Here is a 25,878-nt window from a genome sequence, read left to right on the forward strand (position 1 = left end):
GCTGCAAACTCCACTCCCCTTTCGCTCCTCTTTTATTTCCTCTGGGAGGGGCCATTCATCATCCACCTGTGGCCTTACTCCCAAGTCAATCCCTGTTCTTTAGTTGTTCCCTTTGTCTGGCAACTCTGCATATGCGCACACTGGGAACAGGTTCCAGCTGTTCGTTGCCTCACTGATGTCTGGCTCTGAAGGCAGCTGATAACTGTCAGATGGCTCTGGCCCCCTCTCTGCCTCCGACACAGAGCACTCGTCAGGCCCTCCCCAGACTCCAGGGCCAGCCCATGTTCCTCCCCAATCTCCTCACTGTCTGAATCTGCTGTCAGCTGCACTGACCATTGGTGGGCCACAATAGGAGGCCTAGTGCAGACCGAGGCTTTCCTGCCTTGGCCTCCAAGGCCTCTCACACCCCAGAGGCACCCAGTGCTCTGCTTCCTGTCCCTGGGAGTTTCCCAGGCCTCAGCCTGCTCCCAAGCCAGCCATTCAGCCAGGCAAGGGAGCTTAAAGCTGGCACACAGAGGACACTTACAGTCTGTAAGTCAAGGCTTGCCTCCCATCCAGCTACCCAATGGACATGCTTCTCATCCAGTTCCAGGGCCCAGGAGTACCGACTTCTCATTTTTTTCAGAGGTCCCCGGCCAATGCAATGCGAGGCTCAACTTAGATTCCTTGTCTTGTCAATCCTTGTGCTATTCTCCTAGCACAGTGATGGGCAACCTTTTTGGCGTGGTGTGTCAAAAATCGGCAAAAAATCGAGCATAACTCGCGTTGTGTGTCACTTCGACAAAAACATAATTTTGCGCAATTTATAGTTTAAACTACAAAAATGTATAATGGCACTCACAGTTCCCGTTGGCACTCCGCTGTTCCCTGCTGTGGTGCGGTCGTAACCGACAGTCCCAGGAGTAGACTCTCTGTGCCGGCCTGACTGGAGAGAGGCGCGCACTGTTCCCGCGCTCCTCTCCTGCGGGTCCTCCCTCGCCGCGCTGATGACGTGTGTGCGCACGGCACGCACGCCTTACCAGCAGCCCCTGCGCTCAGAAAGGGGCGGCGGCGATACAGTAAGTGAGTGTGGGCGGGGGAGATCACACATCCCGCCCCCCCGTTCCTCCAGCACAGATTCTTTCATCCTCGGCAGCCGTGCAGGAGCCGAGGATGAATCGCATGAAATCCTGTGCGTGTCACCCCAAATGGCTACGCGTGTCAGCACTGACACGTGTGTCATAGGTTCGCCATCACTGTCCTAGCAAGTAGTACTTATCATGATGTTATAGGGGCATGTTTTTTTTTTCAGAAGGCTCCACAAACGGGGGAATCTCTTTATTAAAAAAAAAAAAACAGCCTCCTATAGGGAGAAGTTCTCCTTGCTAGGAGAATAGCACAAGGCTGCCATTTTCCCCCTTACCAGATGGAGCCCCCTTGTGGAGTACTGTGAAGCCGTTACCATGGCAACTCCACTGCACTGTTCAGTAGAATCCAATTTACCGCAGTACAGTAGAAGCCATTTTAAGGCACAACAGGCTGTATATTAACAGAATACCCCCACAGTATTTGTTTTCAGTATTTGGTCATCTGTGTACGAAGTTTGGTTGAAATTGCTCTAGAGTTATGCTGGAACGCACACACAGAGAGGTGTGTGGGTGTATGTATGGATACACACACACACACACACACACACACACACACATACATACATACATATATAATCTGACATCAGTTCTGCCTTCATGTACGTGCCATTATTTCTATTTCCCTATTTGATTAATGATATTTTCCTTTCATTATTTCAATTGCTATGTACTGTATGTTGGTAAAAGGAAACTGTAATTATATATGTTTTGTGTTTTTAAATCACTTGTTTCCTCTTAACTTCTTTTTCTCAGTGATTGCATGCGCTTCATTAATATCCATTACAAAAATAGATTGGAATCCAGGTGAAAAGGTAAACATATACTAGGTAAAAATTTATTATTTCTACCCATTCAGTACAGTTTAACTCTATGTAATAGTTTTTGGTTTTTTTACTAAAATACTTAAGGAAACAGATAACGAGAGCTACTGTTTTTGCATGTTGCTAATACTATATACTAGGTTGTGACATTTTTAAAAAATTTAAAGGTTTGCCTAGATAGATATGTGTAGGCTTTTAAACTCAGAGCTTTTTGATTCTTAACTCAGTGATCTTTAACGTTCTCTAAATATAGGTCACCTGAGATATATTTGGTCAGAGTCTTAGATTTGCCAGTAAATTATGCCTATCATGGATTTTGTTATGAGAAAATTAAGAGTTGTCACTAGAGACTAAAAGATACAGAAAAGTTTGGAATACTAAAATCATTTTAGGAAGCAAGGCCTCCTTTAGGAACATGGAAAATAAGAAATCAGTAGGGGTATTAAATGATGAATCTATGCTTAGCTTCAATAAATGCGTAAATTAAAAATACATTTGTAAATGAATAAAACAATTGAGTCTTAACTCTTGTTCAGCTTTTTTTCTTGGCTGAAAATTTGTTGTGCTCCATTCTCATCTTCCAATTTGCTTTTCAAAAAATCACATTAAAATCTAGATATTTCATCTATATTAAGATATAGATGAGGCATTATCCTTTTTTGTGCACATTTTTCTTTAACAGAATAACAGACTAACAGAGTTGGAAGGGACTTTGGAGGTCTTCTAGTCCAACCCCCTACTTAGGCAGGAGACCCTACACCACTTCAGACAAATGGTTATCCAACATCTTCTTAAAAACCTCCAGTGTTGGAGCATTTACAGCTTCTGGAGGCAAGTTGGTAAACACATTTTAAAAATTGTAGGGTTTTTTTAAAATTATAAAATCAAGACCTGCATTATTAAATTCTGAAAAGTGCAGTTTTCAATGTGCAAGTGCATTCTGGTTCACATATAGATTTGAGAACTGTGAAATTATTTCTTTTTTGTAAAAGTTCAAACAAAACAAATGTCTCCTGTGTAAAGACTTGCACTTGGAGAATTGAGGTTTGTGTAAATTCTCCTTTCAGAATAATCCATGGCTATTTGCCTCTCACCCAAAGGCCAGGAATGGAAGGTTGTCAGTCTAATATTCAGAACAAAAGGACATTTTGCCCGAACTACTTGCAAATCTGAGCTCTGACCAGGTATGCCTCATGCAACCTATATTGATAGAAAGTATCTGTCTCTTTTTAAAAGAATTGCCGTATTTTTCAGAGACATACCTTTTTTCCTCAAAAAAGAGGCTGAAAATCTGGGTGCATCATATACATCGAATACAGCATTTTTTGCCTCCTGAAGCCCCGCCCCCTTCACCAAAATGGCGGTGCATACCTTTATGGAGGCTTTCAGAGAGTTCCTGGAGGCTGGGGAAGGCAGAAATGAGCAAAAAACAGGCCATTTTTGCCCCCACCCCCAGCAGCACTCTTTAAGCCTCCATAAAGTTATGCATGCAATTTTTTTGACAAAAAAAGGGGCCCATTTTCATGAAAATCAGGCTGTTTTTGCTCATTTTTGCCCTCCCACCCTCCCAGGAGCACTCTGCAAGCCCCCCCCCCCCAGGGTATTCATGCCTTTTATTTGAAAAAAAAGGAAGCCTGTTTTTGCGGAAAAACAGGTCATTTTGGGGAGATTTGCAGAGTGCAAAAACTTTTTTCTTTTGGAAAGCTCTTTAACTGATTGATCAAGTGCTGTGACAGCTGAAACAAAGTTAGGTGCTGCAGTTTGTCAGCAATTTCCTTCTCCAGCACATGGATAAATACACCAGGAAACATCTACCTACCTACTACTCTCTCTCGCTCCCTACCTACCTACTGCATGTCTCTCTCTCTCTCTCTCTCTCCCTCCCTCCCTCCCTCTCTCCCCCTCCCTCCCCCTCCCTCCCTCCCTCCCTCCCTATCTACTGTATTTCTCCCTCTTTCTCCCTATCTATCCCTCTATCTACCTACCTACTTTTTTTTTAAATTTGCCTCTTCAAAACCTTGGTGCGGCTTATACTCCAAAAAATACGGTATTGCCTTTTTGCTCTGAAGATATACACACACACACATGCATCCTCAAAATAATATAATCTGGTCTGGCAGATGATTTGGGATTATTCTTCCTAAAATTTTCTCTCAGATTGGTGAAAAGTGAAATATTCTTTTTACAGCTGTATAATATCTCAGCAACTAATAGTGGTATTGCTAATATTAACTTTTTACTTCATTTTTAGTAGTAATTGTGGTTGTCCTATTTATCTGTTAGTTGCCCAGAGTCAGTGTTACTTATAAACTTATAGGGCCAATTTGGTGCAGTGGTTAAAGGCATCAGGCCAGGGCGTGGGACATTGTGTGTTCTAATCCCGCCTTAGGCACAAAGCCAACTTTGTGACCCTGAGCCAGTCACCCTCTCTCAGCCCTAGGAAGCAGCCAGTGGCAAACCACTTTCTAACCTTGCCAACAAGAAAATCCCAGGGACTTGTCCAGGCAATCTCCAGGAGTCGTCAAATGCCTTAAAGGCACAAAAAGAAAATGATAATAATAATGCATCTGTGTAATAAATGAATGAAATGATATGTCAGCTCAGAATGAAATGCATGCTGTCGTGTACATGAATAAGCATCAGAATACAGAATAAATACATTACTTTCTCAATATATTTGGGCATTGGTACGTGTGTGTGTGTGTATGTGTGTATCAACATTTCTCTCTTTTGTGAGAAACACTTTTGTTCCTGGGACACAAAATCTAACCAATATGACCATTTTAACAACACTCATTGCTGTTTATAGAACATCCTTAAAAATCCATGCCATGGCAAAATCTTCCTTTCCTTCTTCTGTTATAGTATACAAAGAAAACCTTATATCAGCCTATAAATCCCCATGAAACTCTCAACTGGAGCCCTTTATTGGGGGCAATCTGGCTGTTTGACCAATCCGTTGCTATTTGTTTCATCTTAGCAGATAAGCCGAAGATTACTTAGCTTCTAGGAAAATACCACAAATGTTCAAGTTTGTTTTTTCCCCCTCTTAAATATCTTGTCATAGAAAACATTGTCATGATATCAAGAACTTACATTTCAATTTTTTATTAAAAAAACCCTGAAATAATTCTAATAATAACTCGAAATGGCTGAGAGCAATGATTCTCAAGAAAATAGCACTAGCAATAGCACTTAGTCTTATATACTGCTCCATAGTGCTTTACTGCACTTCCTGAGTGGTTTACATAGTCAGCACATTGTCCCTTACAATCAGGGTCCTCATTTTACCGACCTTGGAAGAATGGAAGGCTGAGTCAACCTTGAGCCACTCAGAATCGAACTTCAGATTGTGCACAGAGTTAGCCTGCAATACTGCATTCTAACCACTGTGCCACCAGGGTGCCAATATTTGTCATATCTTGTATGGGTGCTTGTAGAAGCTTAGTAATGAAAAATGATCCAGATATAGTGTGTTTTATATTTTAATACCTGTGTTTCCCAGAAAATAAGACCAGGTCTTATTTTCTTTTGTGTCCCAAAATATGCACTAGGCCTTATTTTGTGGGGATATCTTATTTTCCCCCCATGTATGGGAGGCCCAATCCTGCTTCCTTGTGTCGGGGCAGGAGGCTGTGCAGTGTGGTAGTGGCGCTGCCACAAGGCAGCTAATAAAGCTGCCCCATGTGCCCTGCACCAGGTTATCTCAGGGCTCCTGCAAGCAGGCCATCCATGCTCCCAACACCTGCCTCACTTTGCAGCTGTGGACCAACACACCACTTGGCCTCTTGCTCCATTGCAGCCGTAAACAGAAGAAGTGGGCCAGTGGCCATGTGGGCACCTGCTGCACCTGGCTGCTAGTGCTGCTGCCCTGAGGCAGGTGTCAGGGTGACATAGGTGTCAGGGTGTGGATGGCCTAGCTGTGGGGCCCCTGAGGTAAGTCGGTGTAGGGCATGTGGGGCAGTTCCAGTCCCCCACTTTGCCTCATGGCCACGGCATCGCGAGTAACCAGACAAAAATATGGGCGGCTAGCTGCAATGGCTCTTAAGTGGGGCTTATTTTGGGGTAGGGCTTATATTAGGTGCATGTAAAACATGCTATGTCTTATTTTTGATAGGTCTTATTTTCAGGGGAAAGGGTATTAGGTTTTCATCATGATAAGCCAGAGGTGGGTTGCTGCTGGATCAGCTGAACCAGTCGTAGCGGTGGCAGGAGGCTCTGCCCACCTGCCTGGATGCTTCTGCGCATGTGCAGAAGCATCGCGCACACGCAGCAGTGCACCCAAACCGGTAGAGAAATTGGCAACCCATCTCTGTAATAAGCCACATAGGAAATGTATATGTGCTATGTCTAGTGAAATTCAGTAAATCAATAAGATTGTTTTCATTTGATTACAACAGTGCTTGATGTAACAGGGACTTCTGTCAGTGCATTAGAGAAAGAGGCAGACTTCGAAGTTTTCTCCTCTTCCCAAATCTTTTTAAGATTGGGGATCAATCTTCCAGAACAACATGGAGAATGCAGGAAGAGGGCAATTACTGACAATTACATCCTTTTTTCCACTGACGAGGCTTCTGCTGAGTCAAAGAACATCCTGCCTGTGAAGGGACACTAATTGGATGCAATTCTAAACCAATAAGTACTTTTCTACCACACTATCCATCTGGTATATAGTTATTTGCTATCTCTATACTTGACTCACCTTTTGCTTGCCATTGCAAACAATGTAATGGCTCTATTTAATGGGTTTTTATGTATATATTCCTTCCCTTAGGATTATGTGTACCATTTTGTAAGTGCAATCTGCGAATGGACAGTAGCCTTCGGCTTTGTGTTCTTCTTCTTAACGTATATCAGAGACTTTCAGGTAAGCAGGCACAACTATCAGGAGGGCAAAATTCATTGAAGTAATTTGTGCAGTAAGGGATTTGCAACCAAAAAAACCTGGTTGCAAATCCCTCACGGCCCACAGGTTGCAGACCTCTGGTGTAGCCTCTTTATAGAGAGACCAATAGTTACAGATCGCATCCCTGAGTACTTGTCTGAGCTGAAGTCCAGTGACTGGTGTACTAGCCACTTATGTTGCAAAGTATATGTGGACTTACTAGAACATGAGTTTATTAGAGATTTTGAAAGTTGGGAGAATGGGTAAAGCCCTAATGTTTCAGAAATTTTCCAAGTTCATTTGGGTAGGAATTATTGTAGAATAGAAAGAAGAGGGAAACAAATAGTGGCTGATTCACCTAATTCATTTAACTTAATTTGGTTCAAGCAATAAAGCAGCAATGGCAAACCTTTTAGACACCAAGTGCCCAAACTGTGTGTGCATGCATGTCACCTCTGGCACTCGTGCCATAGGTTCACCATCATGGCAATAAAGCCTGAAAAATGAAATGAAGCTAAAGCTAACCAAACTAACAAGCTGTATGTATGCAGCTGTTAGATCTTGAAGTGACCTTAAGATCTTTTTCATGCCACATTTTTTAGAAGAAATATTTCTGAAAAATTAACAGATATATTTAGATCTCATTGATAGAGTTAGCACAGAAATGTAATTTTTATGTTATTCTATTTTACATATTTGTGTATTAAATTATTATATTTGGTCCTATAACTATTGTATTTTACCCTACTCTTATTTTAAATTATGTGTGTAGGACTTTATTGGTAATACATGTTGGAACCTTGTACTTTGATATGGCCTATAGCCATGATGGCGAAACTATGGCATACATAGTTTGTATGTGCCACAGGTGGCAGGCGGAGCCATTTGTCAGAGCACGCAGCCTTCTTTTGAAGTCATTTTTTGCCCTCCGGAGGCTTCAGGAGCTTCCCTGAAGCCTCCGGAGCGTGGAAAACTGGCCCTATGGGCAAACCGGAAATTCGGGAATGGACTTCCGGTTTGATTGTAGGGCTGGTTTTAGCCCTCCAGAGCCTTCAGGAGCCCTCAGGAGGCTTCCCTGGAGGCTCCAGAGTGCAAAAAATGACACTATGAGCAAACCGGAAGTGACTTCCAGGTTGCTCATAGGGCCGGTTTTTGCCCTCCGGAGCCTTCAGGAAAGCCTCCTAGAAACTGGCCCTAGGAGGAAACTGGAAGTCCGTTCCCGAACTTCCGGTTTGCTGGTAGGACCGGTTTTTCGGTCTCCAGAGGCGGGTGGGAAAGGCTGTTTTTGCCCTCCCCAGGCTCCTACAAAGCTTCTGGAGCCTGGGGAGGGCAAAAAAATCATGCCAAAGATGGGGGGAACATTGGTCGTACGCGCATGCACGCTGTAGTCGTGTACATAGCATTATGGGTGTGGCACGCCCACACACGACCCCCCCCCCTGTGCTCCCCTCGCTTTTGGCACATGAGCCAAAAAAGGTTCTCCATCACTAGCCTATAGGCTAATCAATAAAACTAATCTCATCTAATCTAGACGAATGTTTCTGAAAAGTTAACACCCATATTTAGATCTCATTAATAGTGTTAGTACCAGAAATATATATTAGTGGGACTGAGGTGTATTACATATAGTCCTCACTTACTGACTGCCTCGTTCAGCAACCATTCAAAGTTACTGGGGTCCTGTCCCTTAGTCACGTGATCATCATTAGTGTCAGTACGCATTGTCTTGTACCTGACATTGTTTTATTTCTCCCCCCCCCCCCTTGAAGAGCAGAGATTGGAAAGAAAGGAATTACAAGAGAGTAAGCAGGCACACAATGGGGCAGTTTAAGTAGCATCCTCATGGCTGCCAGCATCAGTGCATTGCTTTCAATATGTATGCCCCATTGTATGCCTACTTACTTTCTTGTAATCCCTTCCTCTCCAATAAATATAAATAGAAACATTAATTCCATTCTTGTTAAATATCTCAATGCTGGGTGAGCGCGATTGTGGTTTTGAATCAAATTAGAATCGGTTTCATCTAGTGTTTAAGGCATCAGGCTAGAAACCAGGAATGTGAGTTCTAGTCCCACTTTAGGCATGAAAGCCAACTGGCTGACTTTGAACCAGTTACTTTCTCTTGGCCCAACCCACCTCACAGGGTTGTTGTTTGGGGGAAAATAGAAGGAGGGAGGAGTATTAGGTATGCTGTCTGTCTACAGTTATACATAAGAATGATGAAGGTAGAGTATAAATAAATTAAAAGTAAAGATATGAAACTGATTAATCTTGTCAGTTATGAGCCAGCTGTCCCAGCACTGTCCAGGTGAGCATTCACTGAAAGTGGAAAAAATGAAAGCACAATCGCAATCGTATGATTTCCCACTCAGAGACTGCTTTGCTTAGTGGTGGAGTTGCTCATCCCAATTGTGGTACTTAAATGGAGACTACCTGTATTTAGCCCTTTGCATTGGAATCCACAGTTAAGACACTTAAAATATTAGCAAATTGTTTTAACAATTCATTTCAGATTTCAGTTGCAGCTGTTTGAGGCAGTAAATGCATCTTTCCCTAATTCCATACTTGGTATCTTCTGTTTATATTTAAATGTGTGCTTTGTAATGATTTACTGATTTTTGTCTTTTTCTTATAATCCTTTCTTCTAGGAAGTTACCATACAAATATCAACAGAAATTCGTGGAGACCTCTGACCACTTATTGTTAGTTAGCTGGATTGGGGGGGGGGGTGTTATATAAACTGTTGCAATGGCCAAGATTGACCTGGCATGAACCTGATGCATCACTGCTGCAAATTGTATAATCATTGTCAAGAAAAAAATGTATTTTTAATTTTAGGCTATATTTCCTATGTAACCAATCTACTAATAATTTTTTGTATTATAAATACATTTTAATGTTTTTTTTAAAAAAATAGAGGACCTCTGAGATATGTAATCACTAAGGAATAAATGTTTATCTACTGTAATATCTCTTTCCTTTTTATTCACTTGGTGAATAAAGATAAAGAATAAAGAAAAGCTGCAATTCCAGCTACCAATTACTTGTAAGATTTCAATTGAATTCAGTCTACCTTCCTTTTAAGTTCCCAACCTTTTCTATACCCCGCAACCATAGAATGCTTCTGATATATTCTGGCACCCCTAAAAAAGTAAATAATTTTATGCATATAATTATGCATATGCACTATAATTTTGAAACTTCTCAACCCAAGTTTTCGCACCCCTGGAATATCGTCTCGCACCCCCAGTTGTGAATCCCTGTTTTAGGTGAATGTGCTTGGAAACACATGTCAAAATGTCCTGAAGTTACAGTCTCCTCACATCTTCAGAGGGCCAGTCTGAGGAACATTGGTTCATATAAAGGTAAAGGTAAAGATTCCCCTCGCACATAGTCATTCCCAACTCTAGAGGGCGGCACTCATCTCTGTTTCAAAGCCAGTGCTGTCTGAAGACGTCTCCATGGTCATGTGGCCAGCCAAAGATGGTTCCTATTTTTTAAATTGCATTTTTACATGCTTTTGAACTGCTAAGTTGGCAGAAGCTGGGATGAGTAATGGGAGCTCACTCAGTTATGCGGCGCTAGGGATTCAAACTGCTGAACTGCCAACCTTTCTGATCGACAAGCTTAGCGTCCTAGCCACTGAGCCACCGCGTCCCTACTTTGCTTCCTATGGTATATTAGTATATCAAAATGGCTACATCACAGATCAAAAATAGGGACACGCTACTATTATGTGAAAAAGGAAGATTTACCAAACTCAAAGCTTTGTTTGAAAAGGCAAGGTACCGGTAATACGCGCACAAAGACCCACACAAATTCCCTTCTCACACTTTTCTACCATCTATATAATCTATCACAGTGATGGCTAGCCTATTTGTCCTCGCGTGCTGAAAGCATGCATGCGCAACAGTGCACACGTGCATGCCCACACCCATAATACAATGCGCGTGTGACACCACTCATGTGCTCTTTCCCCCTGCGCATGCACACATGACCATCACATGAGACCCCCGCACCCTGTTTTGGGCCTAGCAGGCCTCTCTGAAGCCTCCTTGGACCAAAAGGGGACGCCGGGGGGCACTGCTCCCCCATTCTCCCCCCCCCACGCTCCTCCATGCCCCTTCCGAACATGCTTATGCTGTTACAGGTGTTATGTCTGCCTTTTATACAGCTTTATTTCTCTCTAGCATTCATATCCATTGTTCCTGCCTCTCTAGGATTTACCTCTTATCTGCTCCTGTGAGGCACTTCCTGTTCCTGTTGGGTGTATATATAGTGAATTCTTGATGGCTTGTTTGGTGTTTTAACTGCATTTTGATTAAACAACATGAGCTGCAGAGACCCGAAAATCAGCTGGCCGGCAGGAGGGGCGTACACATGCACGGTAGAGCTCAGCTGGGGCAATGGCTCGTCTGCCTGCAGAGAGGCCTCCGTGTGCCACTTGTGGCACATGTCCCAGAGGTTCACCATCACGGATCTATCATCTCTTATCTATCTGTCTGTCTATTACCATCCATCCATGTAGAGATTCCAGGTGCTAAATTTTTAATGTTCTCCCTACTGCACAGTAGATGGCACTAATGGACTACAGTCATAGTGATTAGTAACATAAGTGCTTGAATAAGAAAGATTCTTGGGGTCCTGGGAAAAAAGATACATATGCCGGCAGTTTGAATTTTTATCAAAAAGCCACCCACAAGAGATCTTCCTGGATTACTTGGGGAAAGCAACTGCTAACTTGAATCTACACAAATTAATGTTGCTTTCAAATGGAATTATGGTCCTATTTCTCTAGTCTAAATCTCTGCTGTAAAAAAAAGCCAATTTTTGTGAAGAAGCAGTTATTCACTTTGCCTTTACCTATAGCCACATAGAAAGTGCATCCCCTAGCGACATTAAAATACTGTACAGAAATATACTATGATGAAGATGGGCTTTAAAAAGTCAAGCCAAATGTAATCAGCTCTTCCAGTAGCACACCAAAATTTGAGGATACCTTTCCTTAGAAACACATACAAGTTTTGGATATTTACTCTAGCAAAATTCTCTTCAACTTCAGCAACTCTTGAGATGTGCATGGACTTTCAACTCAGAGAATTCCCCAACCAGCCTCTGCATACAATTTATGGTATAAACCCAAAGTGTTTCATAAAATAAAATTTAAAAAGTCGATACGTCACTTTTCAAAACTGAGTTTTCTCAGGGGAACCTACAGCATCACATCTTTTTTTAAAGAAAAGGTCAACATGCAAGAGAAACAATGAAAACTCTTCACATAACACCAAAATGGCAATCAATATATTACCTACGTATTGAGTTTCAGGTGAGTCATTGCATGAGCATCAATGTGAATCTCATTCCAACAAGCTTTCTTCTCAGATGCACTGAGGAGATGCATCTGGGAGCAGTGGTGAAATTCAATTTTTTTACTACAGGTTCTGTGGGCGTGATGTGGCTTGGTGGGCATGGCTTGGTGGGTGTGGCGGGGGAAGGATGCTGCAAAATCGCCATTCCCACCCCATTCCAGGGGAATGATACTGCAAAATCTCCATTCCCACCCCTCCCTGGGGCCAGCTAGAGGTGGCATTTGCTGGTTCTCCAAACTACTCAAAATTTCCATTACTGGTTCTCCAGAAGCTGTCAGAACTTGCTAGATTTCACCCCTGTCTGGGAGGGATTTGATGCCAGTATCCTAATTTGGGATTTGAGAAGAAGCAGAAGGCAGTGAAGAGTGTAAAAGATGGTGTAATATAGGATGGTAGCCTGGAAGTCATCTTTTCCAGAGATTGAACTTTCCAACCATCTTCAAGGGCAGACCCATGTGAAAACTCAATGTAATAATATAGATGTAAATGACCAGAGCACAGAATACTAAATCAACTCTGACCAAATAAGAACAAGCCATTCTCTACAGCATATCTATGTCCACATTAAAACCCTACAATTCTCCTTCCCAAGCACCGGGTATTAGGCCTTTATTGTGGCTTGCCTTAATTTATAATCCTGAAAAATGTTGGCAGCCTGTTCAGACATGCTCCTTTTTTGTTTTACTTAAAACGTGGTATATACCAATTCTTTGTGTTCCAAGCTTTCAATTCTAGTCTTTATTTTCCAAATGAAAAGATTTGTCTTTCTCGTTGGTGGCTTTTACTATTCTATTCATTCTTCATAGTCTTTAGCAAGAATCTTTATCTAAACTAGTGTTTTTCAAACTTGGCAAACTTTCCATGCTGGGGAGGGAATTCTGGGTGATGAAATCCACACATCTTAAAAGTTGGCAAGTTTGAAAAACACCAATCTAAATCTTTCTAAAAAGCCTTTGGCACCTTATTTAATGGGCTTCAATGCCTAAAACACTTATCAATGCCTCCATTAAAAAAAAAAAAACCTCAACTATGACACCTCCCTACATAAGCCATGTAGACTATTTTCCCTCGTGACACCATTATTCCTTCAACAATAAACAATTGTTCAATCAAAATGCAGGAGAAAAATTACGGAGGTTTAGGAATTAGATTTATATTTGTGTATGTATATTATTTGTCTGGAATGACTCAATTTTTCATCTGATTTTTCTCCTAATGTGAGATCTACAAATGCAGAGTGTTCGATTTGATTCATCAAATGGATTCCCCCCCCCTTTTTAATGCTTCTTTTTTTAAAAAATCTTTAAGAAGAAAACTGACGTGACAGAACACAGTTCAAACAAAACCTTGTTTCTTTGCCATATCCTTGTGAAATAGGGATATTTAAGGGATATTTAATATTTAAGGGATATTTAATTTCACTTTTAACCATTGTTTTTTAAAATTCCATATCCAGTACAATAGAATGTATTTCATTCAAAGTTTCGTTCTCCTGCACATGAATTTCATCAGCTTTATCTGGGCAAACCAGTGTGATGTAGTGATGATCATGCTGGGTTAAGATTTGGCCCTCAATCATGGGATCAAAGTAGGTGATTGAAAGCCACAACTTTGCTTGGAAAACCTTTTGGCACTGAGAATCATAATCCCTTGTATACGTAAGGTAACAGAAGGACATGTCAATGCTAGCAGGAGCAGCATCAATGCTATGATGCTAGAAACCAGCCTGACACACTAAATTGCAAATTATACAATTAGATTTTAGCTTGGAATCTTTTCAGAATTTAGCTTATATAATACTTATAGTTTATGTGAACTGTGGGGTGGTATTAATGGTGGTTAAGCATATCCTGCAACTGTATCTTGTTATTTATTTGTTCATTATGAGTATAATGAAACGCCATCACTCTGCTAAACAAATAATTCCCTCAACACTGTCAAACTATTCACTAAGTCTGCAATACTATTAATTTTCTCATTGTTCCTATTACCCATCTCCCACTTATGATCGTATGACTGTAACTTTGTTGCTTGTATCCTTATCATTTATATTGATTGTTTCCTAGTATGACTTGATTGCTTATTTGTTCTCTATGACTATCATTAAGTGTTGTAACTTATGATTCGTGACGAATGTATCTTGTCTTTTTATGTACACTGAGAGCACATGCACCAAAGACAAATTCCTTGGGTGTCCAATCACACTTGGCCAATAAAGAATTCTATTCAATTCAATTCAATTCAATTCAATTCTATTCTATTCTATTCTACTCTACTCTACTCTACTCTACTCTACTCTACTCTACTCTACTCTACTCTACTCTACTCTACTCTACTCTAATGAAAACTTCAGAAAGAAGGTGGCACAGTGGTTAGGGTGCAGTACTGCAGGCCACTTCAGCTGACCGTTATCTGCAGTTCAGCGGTTCAAATCTCACCAGCTCAAGGTTGACTCAGCCTTCCATCCTTCTGAGGTGGGTGAAATGAGGACCCAGACTGTGGGGGCAATTTGCTAAAAATCTGTAAACTGCTTAGAGAGGGCTGAAAGCTCTATGAAGCAGTATATAAGTCAAATAAATAAATAATAAATAAATAAATAAGGTGGGGAGTTGATTTTGATTTGATTTGTTTATTATTTATAGGCCGCCCTTTTCCCTGAGGGGACTCAGGGCGGCTTACAATTTATGGGGAGGGGAATACATAACAATGAGACGTAAACAACACATAGTAAAAATAGAGCACAACATTCATTCATCATTCGGGTGGGGACGGATTACAATCTTTATCCCCAGGCCTGACGGGATAGCCAGGTCTTAAGGGCTGTACGGAAGGTCTGGACGGTGGTGAGGGTACGAATCTCCACGGGGAGATCGTTCCAAAGGGTCGGAGCTACTACTGAAAAGGCTCTCCTCCGCATAGTTGCCAGTCGACACTGACTGGCGGATGGAACTGGAGTTGGCCTGGGAGGCAAGATATGCTTTACTATTTAAGCACTGTTAGTCAACCATAGCAACTTCAAGAATGGCTGGCTAGAGAATCCTGAGAGTTGAAGTCCACATAGCTTAAATTTGCTGAAGTTGAGAAACACCCCCTTAAAGGATTCAGAACACTTTTGTGGTTACTTTCCCACAAACTAATTTGGCAAAGCCCTCCTTGACCATAAAACTTAACTGACCTTGGGTAAGCAGGCTTGGATTTGGTTGGGGCTGGGATAGGAACTCACCAGGAAATACTAGTGCTAGATTGGCCACTTGACAAAAATGGTCCAGGTAGCATCAAGGGCAAAGCACTTCAATATTGTTGCTGTTGTTGGTTGCCAAGTTGTGTCTGACTCATCGCAACCCCATGGACAACATTCCTCTTGGCCTGGTGGAGTGCATGGTGTGCTGTTTTTAAATCTATCTTTTCTTTCTCTGTATTTTTATTTATTTATTTATTTCTGTACTGTAAGCTGCCCGGAATCCTACGGAATTGGGCGGCATATAAATGTTATTAAACTTACAAACTTGCAAACTTCCTGTCCTCTACCATTCTCTGGAGTTCATTTAAGCTCACGCCGACTGCTTCAGTGACTCCATCTAGCCACCTCATTCTCTGTCATCTCCTTCTTTTTTGCCCTCAGTTTTTCCCAGCATTATGCTCTTCTCCAGTGAGTCCTTCCTTCTCATTAGGTGACCAAAGGATTTGAGTTTCATCTTCAGGATCTGGCCTTCTAAAGAGCAGTCAGGGTTGATCTCCTCTAGGACTGACCAGTTTGATCGCCTTGCAGTCCAAGGGACTCGCAGGATATTGTTACCAAGAAAATAACTTGAACAAATCTACAACATTATCAGTGCTTGAGTAGAATCCAAGAGAATCTCCAAGATAGCTTCAAGGGAATTTGGAGATAGCAGAGAATGAAACGAACATATAAAATGCACACTTTCCCTCTCATAGAATTTTCCCTGCGGATCTCACTTCTGCTATACAATATTTTTTAAAGGAGAGAGGGGGGGAGGGAGGGAGGAGTGGGACTACTGGAGCATTTACATGTGATGTTTACTTAGGCCTTCTGATCCAAAACCACAAGCTTTCATGAATGTAGTCAAGCGCACTCACCACCTGGCCCCTGAAATTCTCACATGGATTTTTCATCTGAACGTCTGTTGCTTTGATCAGAAGCCTAATCAGAGAGGGCCAAAGTAATACCCCCCCCCCCCACCCATCCAGCTGCGAAGCAAACACATTAAAAACTTTCAACTTGGCCCTGATGGAAAACTGGTTATTTTCTTATGTTTCTGAAATCCTGAAAAAGAAAATAGTAAAAGGGCAATCTGTAATCATTTTGGAGTGGTCTCATGTGGGCTTTTTCTGTTCTGGAAGATGGGTTATTATTGCTCTCCCCACCCACTCCTCTACCCTGAAGGCACAGAAGAAACTTTTAAGGCCTAAAGTATTTAAACACAAGGCTTCAGAATGACTCCACTGATCCAAAGAGAGATAAGATTTCAAGTGTGTTTCTGAAGTTAATCTGAGATTGTTTTTTTTTTAATTGCACAAATACAGTTCTTGAAATAGCATTATTTTAAAGAAGGCAGATGAGAGAGCAGAGCAGATAACAACCCAAAACCAAGGCCTTTCCTCAACAAGGGAGGGTTAATTCTCTTGAGGATCTGCAAGTTTTTCTTTAATATTTCCATCCTTTGCTACTGGGGCACCGTGTTGGCAAATCGCCTCTTTTTCCTTTGTACTGTCGTCATTCTGTGTTACATAATATTTGGTTCACAGAGGTTCTCCTAGCAAAGCAAACACATATTGCACATTAGGACCACCTTGTTACAAAGCCAAATTTGCTTGGTGGCCAACATTTGTACAGCTTCATTTCGTGGTCTTTTTAATCTTGGATTGCTTGAAAGATTTCATGTCATGCAGATGTTTTTTTTTTAAGAAATCAAGATACCCTTTAGAATAGAATAGAATAAAATAACAGAGTTGGAAGGCACCTTGGAGGTCTTCTAGTCCAACACCCTGCTTAGGCAGAATACCCTACACCACAACAAATGGTTATTTAATCTCTTCTTAAAAGCTTCCAGTGTTGGAGCATTTACAACTTCTGGAGGAAAGTTGTTCCACTGATTAATTGTTCTGACTGTCAGGAAATTTCTCCTTAGTTCAAGTTACTTCTCTCCTTGATTAGCTTCCACCCATTGCTTCTTGTCTTACCCTCTGGTGCTTTGGAGAATAGTTTCACTTCCTCTTCTTTGTGGCAGCTCCTGAGATATTGGAACACTGCTATCATGTCACCCCTAGTCCTTTTAATCAGACTAGACATACACAGTTCCAACAACTTTTCTTTGTATGTTTTAGCCTCCTGTCCCCTAATCTTCTTTGTCTGCACTCTTTCTAGAGTCTCAACATCTTTTGTACATCATGGGGACCAAAACTGGATGCAGTATTCCAAGTGTGGCCTTACCAAGGCATTATAAAGTGGTATGAACACTTGACTTGATCTTGATTTTATCCCTCTGTTTATGCAGCCTAGAACTGTGATGGCTTTTTTAGCAGCAGCAGCAGCAGCAGCAAAGAATCTTAGTTACATAGTCATCTGCCTTCTCACAAGGTTTGGGTCTCCAAGGCCATGCATGGTCCTCAGACTTTTTTTCTGGTGCCTCCTCAACCTCCTCCAAGTTCCTATATTTGTTGAAAACCTACAGTATAGTTTCCTGACATATAAATAAAAGCATCCTTAAACTGTAGTGAAAGCCATCACCTGGTTTATCAAAGTTTAAAATCATCTCCCTCAAATCCAGCGGGGGGGGGGGGGAAACACAGTTTCCTGAATTAACCCACATATGTCCCTGTCCACTACAGCATCTTTGCACTAACTAAGGCAGCTCTAAAATATCTGAACAATTAAATGCAGTCCTCAGGTACTTCTCTTTTAAACGTGCAAGATATTTTGCAATCCAAGCCCACCCCATTTGATAAACATTTTTGGGCATCAGACGTACATGAGAAATCCTCTTAGATGTAACAACTAAGTATTGCAATGAGAAGGGAACAAGAAAATGAATCTTGGTAATTTAGAACAGGCCTGTCAAACTGGTGGCCCGCAGGCTGGATGTGTCATGCGCAGGCCATGACCACAAAGGCGAGAAACATCGCGATATGTCGCATGACACAATCGAATTTGTCACCCATGATTTAGAATGTCTTCTACCACTACTTGATAATACTATATAACCCGGTCTTTAAAGTCAAATTCTATCAGAATATTTCTGCATCTTAAAAAGTGGATTGCTTTTATCCACAGTTAAATATCTTAAATCCCCTATGAGCACTTAATGTAGTTGGGAATTGGCAAAAACTTCAGGATGTCTTCCATTAAGTAGGCTTCTTAAATGTAGGATATTACATAAGGTCATGGGACGGCAAATTGTGAAGTGAAAATCTCAGAGTGTTATGTTTAGACAGTTCAAAAATTAAAACTCAATCAAAAGCTAAAAACATTAAAATAGGAATTAGCGTTCCTGCCATTGCATCAAACTTTTAATTGTTGTTGACTGCTGTTATTGCTGCTATTACTTCATAAGCTGGAGCAAACAGTAATACATTCCAGCCTTTTCCTGAGATTGTTCTAACTTTGGTTCAGAGTCCTCAAATAATTTCTATTACTTCATTGGAAAATTTATTTCCAACATTCCTTAAATCAATGGTTGGCAGTGGTGAGAAGATTGAAAAGACGGTCAATTGCTTCGGCAACTCTTCCTATTTCAATGATTTTCTTCTGAGCAATATTGTCTGAAAACCCAAAGGATATGACATGCTAATACATATGAAAAAGAAAAAAAAAAGAGCTCTTATCCAATCATACTAAATTGGTAGGTGAACTTTCTTTACTGACCTTTATTATGTATGTAGCTTTTTGAATAAAGGGCTTAGGCTAATTACGCTAAATGAGCTTCTTTCAAAGCTTGAGACTTAGCTGCTCAGATTTTGCTCTATAAAAAAAGTTTTTATAAAACCCAAAAGTGATTAACTTTATTATGTTGATGTCAGGAGTGGGTTCCTGCCAGTTCTAACCTCTTCTATAGAAGAGGTTCCACAAATCTACAGTGCCGTTTAGAACCAGTTCCAGCTCCCTCCCCCCCGCCCATCCGCACATCATCAAGATGAAGAGTGAGAGGAGGAATTCTGGGAGTTGAAGTTCACAAGTCTTAAAGCTGTCAAGTTTGAACACCCCTGGGTTTTTTCCCCTAAAGGGTTAGGGGTGCAAGGGTCTTGCGTGCTTCAATGCCAGAGTTCCTGAGCCAACATGACTGGAGGAGGAATTCTGGGAGTTGAAGTTGACCACGCCTACCTGGTCACATGGCCGGCAAGCTACTCCCACAAAGCAGGCCACACCTACAGAAGAGGTTCTAAAAATTTTTGAAACCCACCACTGGTTGATGGCCATATTCCTCAGTGTAATTTGTTCAGGAAGGCACTATAGATAACACCTGATGGCAGAAAGGAACATTTATCTATAGTAGCTGAATCTTTCTCCTGCAGTTTGGTTTTGAAATTGATCTGAGTACTATATTAGCCCTTGTGCTTTTGTTTGGGCATCTCTATCTTAACCATGGCTTAATATATACAGTGTAGCTTCCACCAACACATATTTTTTACAAACTCCTAAGCCCCAGCTGCTTCAGTCCTTAGAGAGTGGCAAGATTTTCAGTTATTGAGAAGCCAATAATATTGGCAACAGCAGGCTTAATTGGGCCAATATTGGGTTAGGGCAGTGATGGCTAACTTTTTTCTCCTTGCATGCCGTGTGCTTGGCCACACCCATAATGTTATATATCCTGCCCTCTGTGCATGCGCGCATGACCCCCCCAACCGCAAGCTCCCCCACCTCCCTTCCATGCGCGCACGACCCCTGCCACCCCATGCATGCATGCGTGTTTCCCACATGCATGGAAGAGCCCTGAAAATCAGCTGGCTGGTGGGACGTGCGCGTGCATGCTCAGTGGAGCTGAGCTGGGCAACGGCTTGCATGCCTGCAGAGGGCTCAACATGCCACTACATGCCATAGATTCATCATCATGGGGTTAAAATGTTGTATGAGAATATGAAAAAGCAGTTAATTGACCCAGCCAACTAACTCCAGCAAGGTTAAGTTTAGCCCCAGGCTGACCCAGTGACACGCAGGGTGAACTCCACTCAGTCTGCTGTGGAAATAATAAAACCCAGTGAATTGCATAAGAAGGCATATATGAGACAGGCTTTTTCAGGAACAAAGTTTGAATTTACGGTCTCAGTAAGGATTCAATTTGCCATATTTTTTTCAGTGGGACACTTTTTCACCACATCAAAGAACAACACATCACACCCATTAAAAGTGAGCACTCTAGACTTAACTGGCACTCCTATCCCTGATTAATTTCCCATCTGTGGCGAGACATACGTTTCTTTAAATTACCATTATTTCTAAAAACACACATTTTGCACACCCAGCTTTGGGATTGCTGTTTTAATTATGTTTTCCTTGTAATATTGTAAATAAGAGTTATGAGATTGTGGCAGAACAAAAATCATACATGCATACAGCAATTTTAAGATAATCCAAGCTTGCTTTTTATCCTTGTTTTAAAATGATGAAATCATCCTGAAACCAATCTCTTAATCTGGGATGGAGATTCTATGGCCTTCAAAGTATCACCAAGCAATGACTCCCCACAATCCTCATCATAGGGCAATTAGGAGCACCAAGGACTCCTCAGTTGTAGTTCAGTACTTTGCAAGTTCATTGCTTCCTCATATCTGCTTTTAAAATAAACTTCCATAAACTAGATTTCTAGATGTGGTTTTTCTTTCTCAAGCTTCCTAGCCATCAAATGGTAGAAAACAGCTATTCCTCTTACATTATAAACATGAAGAGATTTTTCCTAAGTTTTGCTGAAGTTTTTCTTATGTAATACTAGCTGGATATCCATGCTCCGCTATGAAACTATGTGATCCGAGCTGCTAAACCGACACTTACATCTTGAATATTAATGAGTAGTTACGATCGGCCTCTCCTCTTCCCTTCTCTCCCTCAGGCTGGCCCCATTGATCCTCTCCTATCCCTTTCTCTCCCTCAGGCTTGCCCCACAGAGGTCTCTCCCATCTTATCCACTTCTCTCCCTCAGTCTAATCCCTTAGTATCAGAGCGTTTTTTCAGGTGAAGAGGGGAAGTTGAATGTCTAAACTCCAAGCCCGCAGGCCGGATGGATGCCCATACCCATGCGGATGTAGCTGGCCATGCCCATGCCCAAGTGGCAGTTGGAACAGAATTCTTTTCAGGTGGGGAGGAGGAGTAGACCCTTTAACTTCTTAGCATCAGAGCATGTTAATAATAATAATATAAGAAATACTAATCATCTATGGTCATTTCAAAAAATCCTTTCTCAGCACCTAGAAGCCAAGAAGAACATATGTGCCAAATTTCATATAATTTGGCCCTCTAATCGTAATTCCATTTATCCCTCAGCATGGTTTTTAGCAAATCAAATGCAAGTCTAATGAAATTTTCCACAAATATTAGCACTTCTTAATACCTTTGAGAAATGAAAAAAACAACAGACCAAGCCATTTCTATTTATTGAGGTGCAGTTGTTGTGCTTATCAAAAATTCAACTGGGGAACAATGAACCAAACAGCAATGTGTTAGGACAGCCCCTTCCTGAACAAACTATGTTTGTATAAGTGACAATCAAAACCTTCTCAATTGTGGCACAAAGAATGTAGCCCAATTTCCATGGATATTTATTACAAAGTCAATCACTTTTCATAATATATGCATATACGTATGTATAAATAAAAAAATTTCTATTCAAGTACAATGTGGATTGATTAGTTGGCCAGTCACTTGGATTTACTTTTCAGGCAACAAAATTAAATGAGAAATTTTCAACCATAGCTCTGCTTAGAGGTTACTACATCAAATTTATTATTTTGGTTGCAACCAAATTTTATTGATAAAGAAATCCATAGTATTTCTCAACTGTTAAAGTGTTGCACTGTTGCTATATTTATCACATTATATAAAGCAATTACTGCAAAAAAGGGATGTCATTCACCATTCATATTTTTAAATTTGAACTTGAGAAAAAAATCCTCTCATACAATATTTTTAATATTAAGCGTTTAAATGTTTTGAATTTTACTTAGAAAATGCCATGTGTTAAAATGACAAAGAATCCCTGGCTTTCTATGAGTGCTAAATTTATCAGTTTGGACTGGAGATGAACAGTTAATGTTCCCATAAATTTTATGAGAGTATAAAATATTCTTTATAAATTGGGCCAATTGTTGCACACGTATTCTAGTCTAGGCTAAGTAATCAATGATATTTGGGGGAAAATATGCTTAACATCTTTTATTTTTAAATCTTCATATAAATCCATCCAATCTCATTCCGACAGATGGGGAAAAACTTTTTTCTGTAGTTCGTAATGCTACTTTTTTTTTTAAAAAAAAATCCCATTTGATCTTTCATTGCACAATTCAAAGGTTCCATGAAAGATTCTAATAGTCAGTGCCAATCTGAGCTAAGCAGTTGAAGCAATCTGATGACTTCCCAATATATTTGTAACTAATGAACTTATTTAGCTGAAAGGAAAAAAAATGGAAGGGGGGAAAACCCACTTTCAATTTATCTTGGCCTGTTGTAGCTTGAATGAAAGATGTAACTAATCTGGTAATATTTTTGCTTTTTAAATCATTCCAATCCATTAGGTAAGAACAGTGCAATGTAATTGTTATAAAGTACCAAAAATAATGACGTAAATTAATGCACTGAAAATATTTGAGGTCAGTAGCATGCAGACTTTTATTTCTACTTAAATAGTTGGCAGAAAGGCTATTTCCTCCCTTTATTATGTGATAATTCACAAGTGGATAATTCTGTTCACATTGTCCTTCATGCTTTGTTGTTGAATTTTGGGGAAATGTTTCATCCTGCTCAGGCAATCTTTATATGAATTATGTTATAATTATGCAAATGACCTATATAGTAGTAGAGTGTTTTTAAGCAAAACCAGAAAACGTTGGCTATTTGGTGGATAATAAATAAAATAAACAAAAATGATCTTCTGCACATTTGTTTGGCTTGGCGTAGTGCAGGGGTGTCACACTGGCAGCCCGCAGGCAGGATTCATCACATGCAAGTCCCCCCACCCCTACCGCTCTGTGAATGAGAAAAACGTTGCAAAATGGCAATATGACTCAGCGAGTTTGAGACCTGTAGTGTAGTAGTTAAGGTGCTAGCCTAGAAACCAGGTGACCGTGAGTTCTAGTCCTGCCTTAGGCATGAAAACGGTCTTGGGCTTTCCTGAAAAGCTTGAGCCAGTCGGTCTCTCTCTCTACCCAACCCATCGCACAGGGTTGTTGTGGGGAAAAAGAGGAGGAGGAAAGACCATTATGTATGTTCACTGCTTTGAGTTATGGTACTTATAAAATAATAAAGGTGGGATAAAATAAAATAAATACATAATTTGGCCATTCTAGCTCCATTTCTTAATAAAAGAAATCAAAGATTGGCATGTTTAAAGCTAATAGGATAGTGAAATCCAGGATACCTGGAGTTTATTTTCTCCACTGCTGGCATGAAATTGCTGTGTGAACACTGCTTTGTGTACAAAGGCAAACAAGATATAACACCAGGCTTTCTCCAGATTATTTTGATGGATTTATCCATGGCTTTAATTCTCAACTAGCCCTTTTGTCAGGCAAAATGTTACTTATTCACCAGCACATTTTTTAAATACCTGGCGTAACCTGGTACAATTACCTAAGGAGAAATGTTCTCTTATTGAAAAATAGCGTAAGAGTGAACTCTTATGCTATTTTTCAGCAGGAAAACGTTTCTCTTTATAATAATTAGTTTTCCCAGTTTCAGTTAGGAAAACCATTACAATATCCAACTGAGATTTTTTCTAAACTTGGATTTATGTACAAATTAGCGTATTTTTGGACTATAAGACACTCTAGTCTATAAGACGCACATTAGCTTTAGAGGAGGAAAACAAGAAAAAAGAATCTGCCTCTGCCTTCACGGCCCGTTCAAAAGCGCTGTGGCCTGTTCGCTGCTACTGTGATCCATTCACTGCCGATAGCCATGAACAGGTAGTGGCGGCAGTAGGTGGCAATGGCAGCGATCTCTGCTGCCTAGAACAGCTGACTGGCGCTGTACCAACCCCCTCCCCCAGCTCCACAAAATGCACAGACATTTCCACCCACTTTTTTCTTGGGGGGGGGGGGGGAGTGCATCTTATAGTCCAAAAAATACAGTACTCTAGACTTGTTTTTTGGGCTGTAGGTTGTAATATACAGGATGAACCAGGTCTGCTAAAATGAAAATGTTTGGCTAGTATACAATTCAATGGATTGTGTGTGCTTACAAAATGGGATAACCTAGTAATAAAATGATTAACTGAACTTGACCTTTGTAGATTGGTTGGGGGTCCATAGCTCTAAAGCAGGGATTCTTACTCTGGAATCCATAGAGTTGTGAAACTGGATGGAAAAGTAATTACAACTCAATTTTTTTACTAATCTAAGTCAAATGTAGCTATTCACTCAATACTTTAGTTTGATTACTCAGGCCAAATAAAAGCTTTTGCCTTGAAGTTTTTTAAAAATAAAATTTAATTGTAAATACAATTTTAGTATTAAAATATTATTTAATTAAAATAAGATAATTACTTATCTTTTAAACATAATTATTGCTTTGCTGATTTAATGTATTAATTAAGCACATGTATTACTAAATTACACATAAGTTACATTTTAATAATTTGATAACTATCAGAGAACAATTTGTTTCCTGTTGCAATACAATCTATATCAATGCAATGTATGCATTTAAATTATGATTTTTCCAGAGTTGTTTGCTTATTTCCAAAGAAATTCTACATGTAGCAATAGAACCACCATTTTAAAGTACAACATGTAATTTTTGCTTACTGTATTTTCCGGAGTATAAGACGCACCAAGGTTTTGAAGAGGCAAATTAAAAAAAAAATTTTTTTTGCACTCGGCAAATCTCCCAAAAATGGCCTGTTTTTTGCAAAAACGGGCCTGGTTTCTCCCTCCCCAAACGGGCATGAATAACCCTTAGGAGGCTGGTAGACTGTTCCTGTGGGGGAGAGGGGGCAAAAACGAGCAAAAAAATGGCCCGTTTTTTGTGAAAAGAGGCCGATTTTTTTTAAAAAAAGGAATTAGGAAGCTTATAGAGTGCGCCTGGGGGGCTGGGGGGGGGCAAAATTGAGAAAAAATGGGCCTTTTTTGCTCATTTCTGCCCTCCCCAGCCCCCAGGAGGTCTCTGAAAGCCTCCTACAAGCTATGGACGGTCATTTTGGTGAAGGGGGCGGGGTTTCAGGAGGCAAAAAATGCTGTATTCAGTGTATAAGACGCACCCAGATTTTCAGCCCCCTTTTTGAGGGAAAAAGGTGCATCTTATACTCTGAAAAATACAGTATTTTCAAATAATACAAAATCAAGTTCCAGTTACTGTACAATGTAATGTGCATTTCATTAGGCAGCAAATCAAAATATTAGTTTATATAAACATGCTACACTTCTAAATTTGTTTCCTGAAACAAGATGCCTTGACCTTTTGTGAAACAGGTTGCACTAAATGGTTTGGGATGCTTTGTTCCAATTCATTTAGC

General features: G+C 40.5%; 1 protein-coding gene across 2 annotated transcripts in view; it reads left to right on the forward strand.

Moving 5' to 3' along the window:
- Window positions 1-9,876, forward strand: part of DRAM1 (DNA damage regulated autophagy modulator 1) — a 31,423-nt gene extending 21,547 nt beyond the window's left edge. The window contains exons 5-7 of one of the 2 annotated variants that reach the window (XM_032221794.1): window positions 1,881-1,939; window positions 6,723-6,815; window positions 9,482-9,876. In XM_032221794.1, coding sequence (XP_032077685.1) covers window positions 1,881-1,939; window positions 6,723-6,815; window positions 9,482-9,526 — 197 coding nt within the window. In that variant the 3' untranslated portion in view covers window positions 9,527-9,876. Of the gene's footprint in view, window positions 1-1,880; window positions 1,955-6,722; window positions 6,816-9,481 lie in introns of those variants that run through there. The other variant, XM_032221795.1, reaches the window with a different exon arrangement.
- Window positions 9,877-25,878: the final 16,002 nt, after the last annotated feature.

Source organism: Thamnophis elegans, chromosome 7, assembly GCF_009769535.1.
Source record: "Thamnophis elegans isolate rThaEle1 chromosome 7, rThaEle1.pri, whole genome shotgun sequence".
NCBI classification, from domain to species: Eukaryota; Metazoa; Chordata; class Lepidosauria; order Squamata; family Colubridae; genus Thamnophis; species Thamnophis elegans.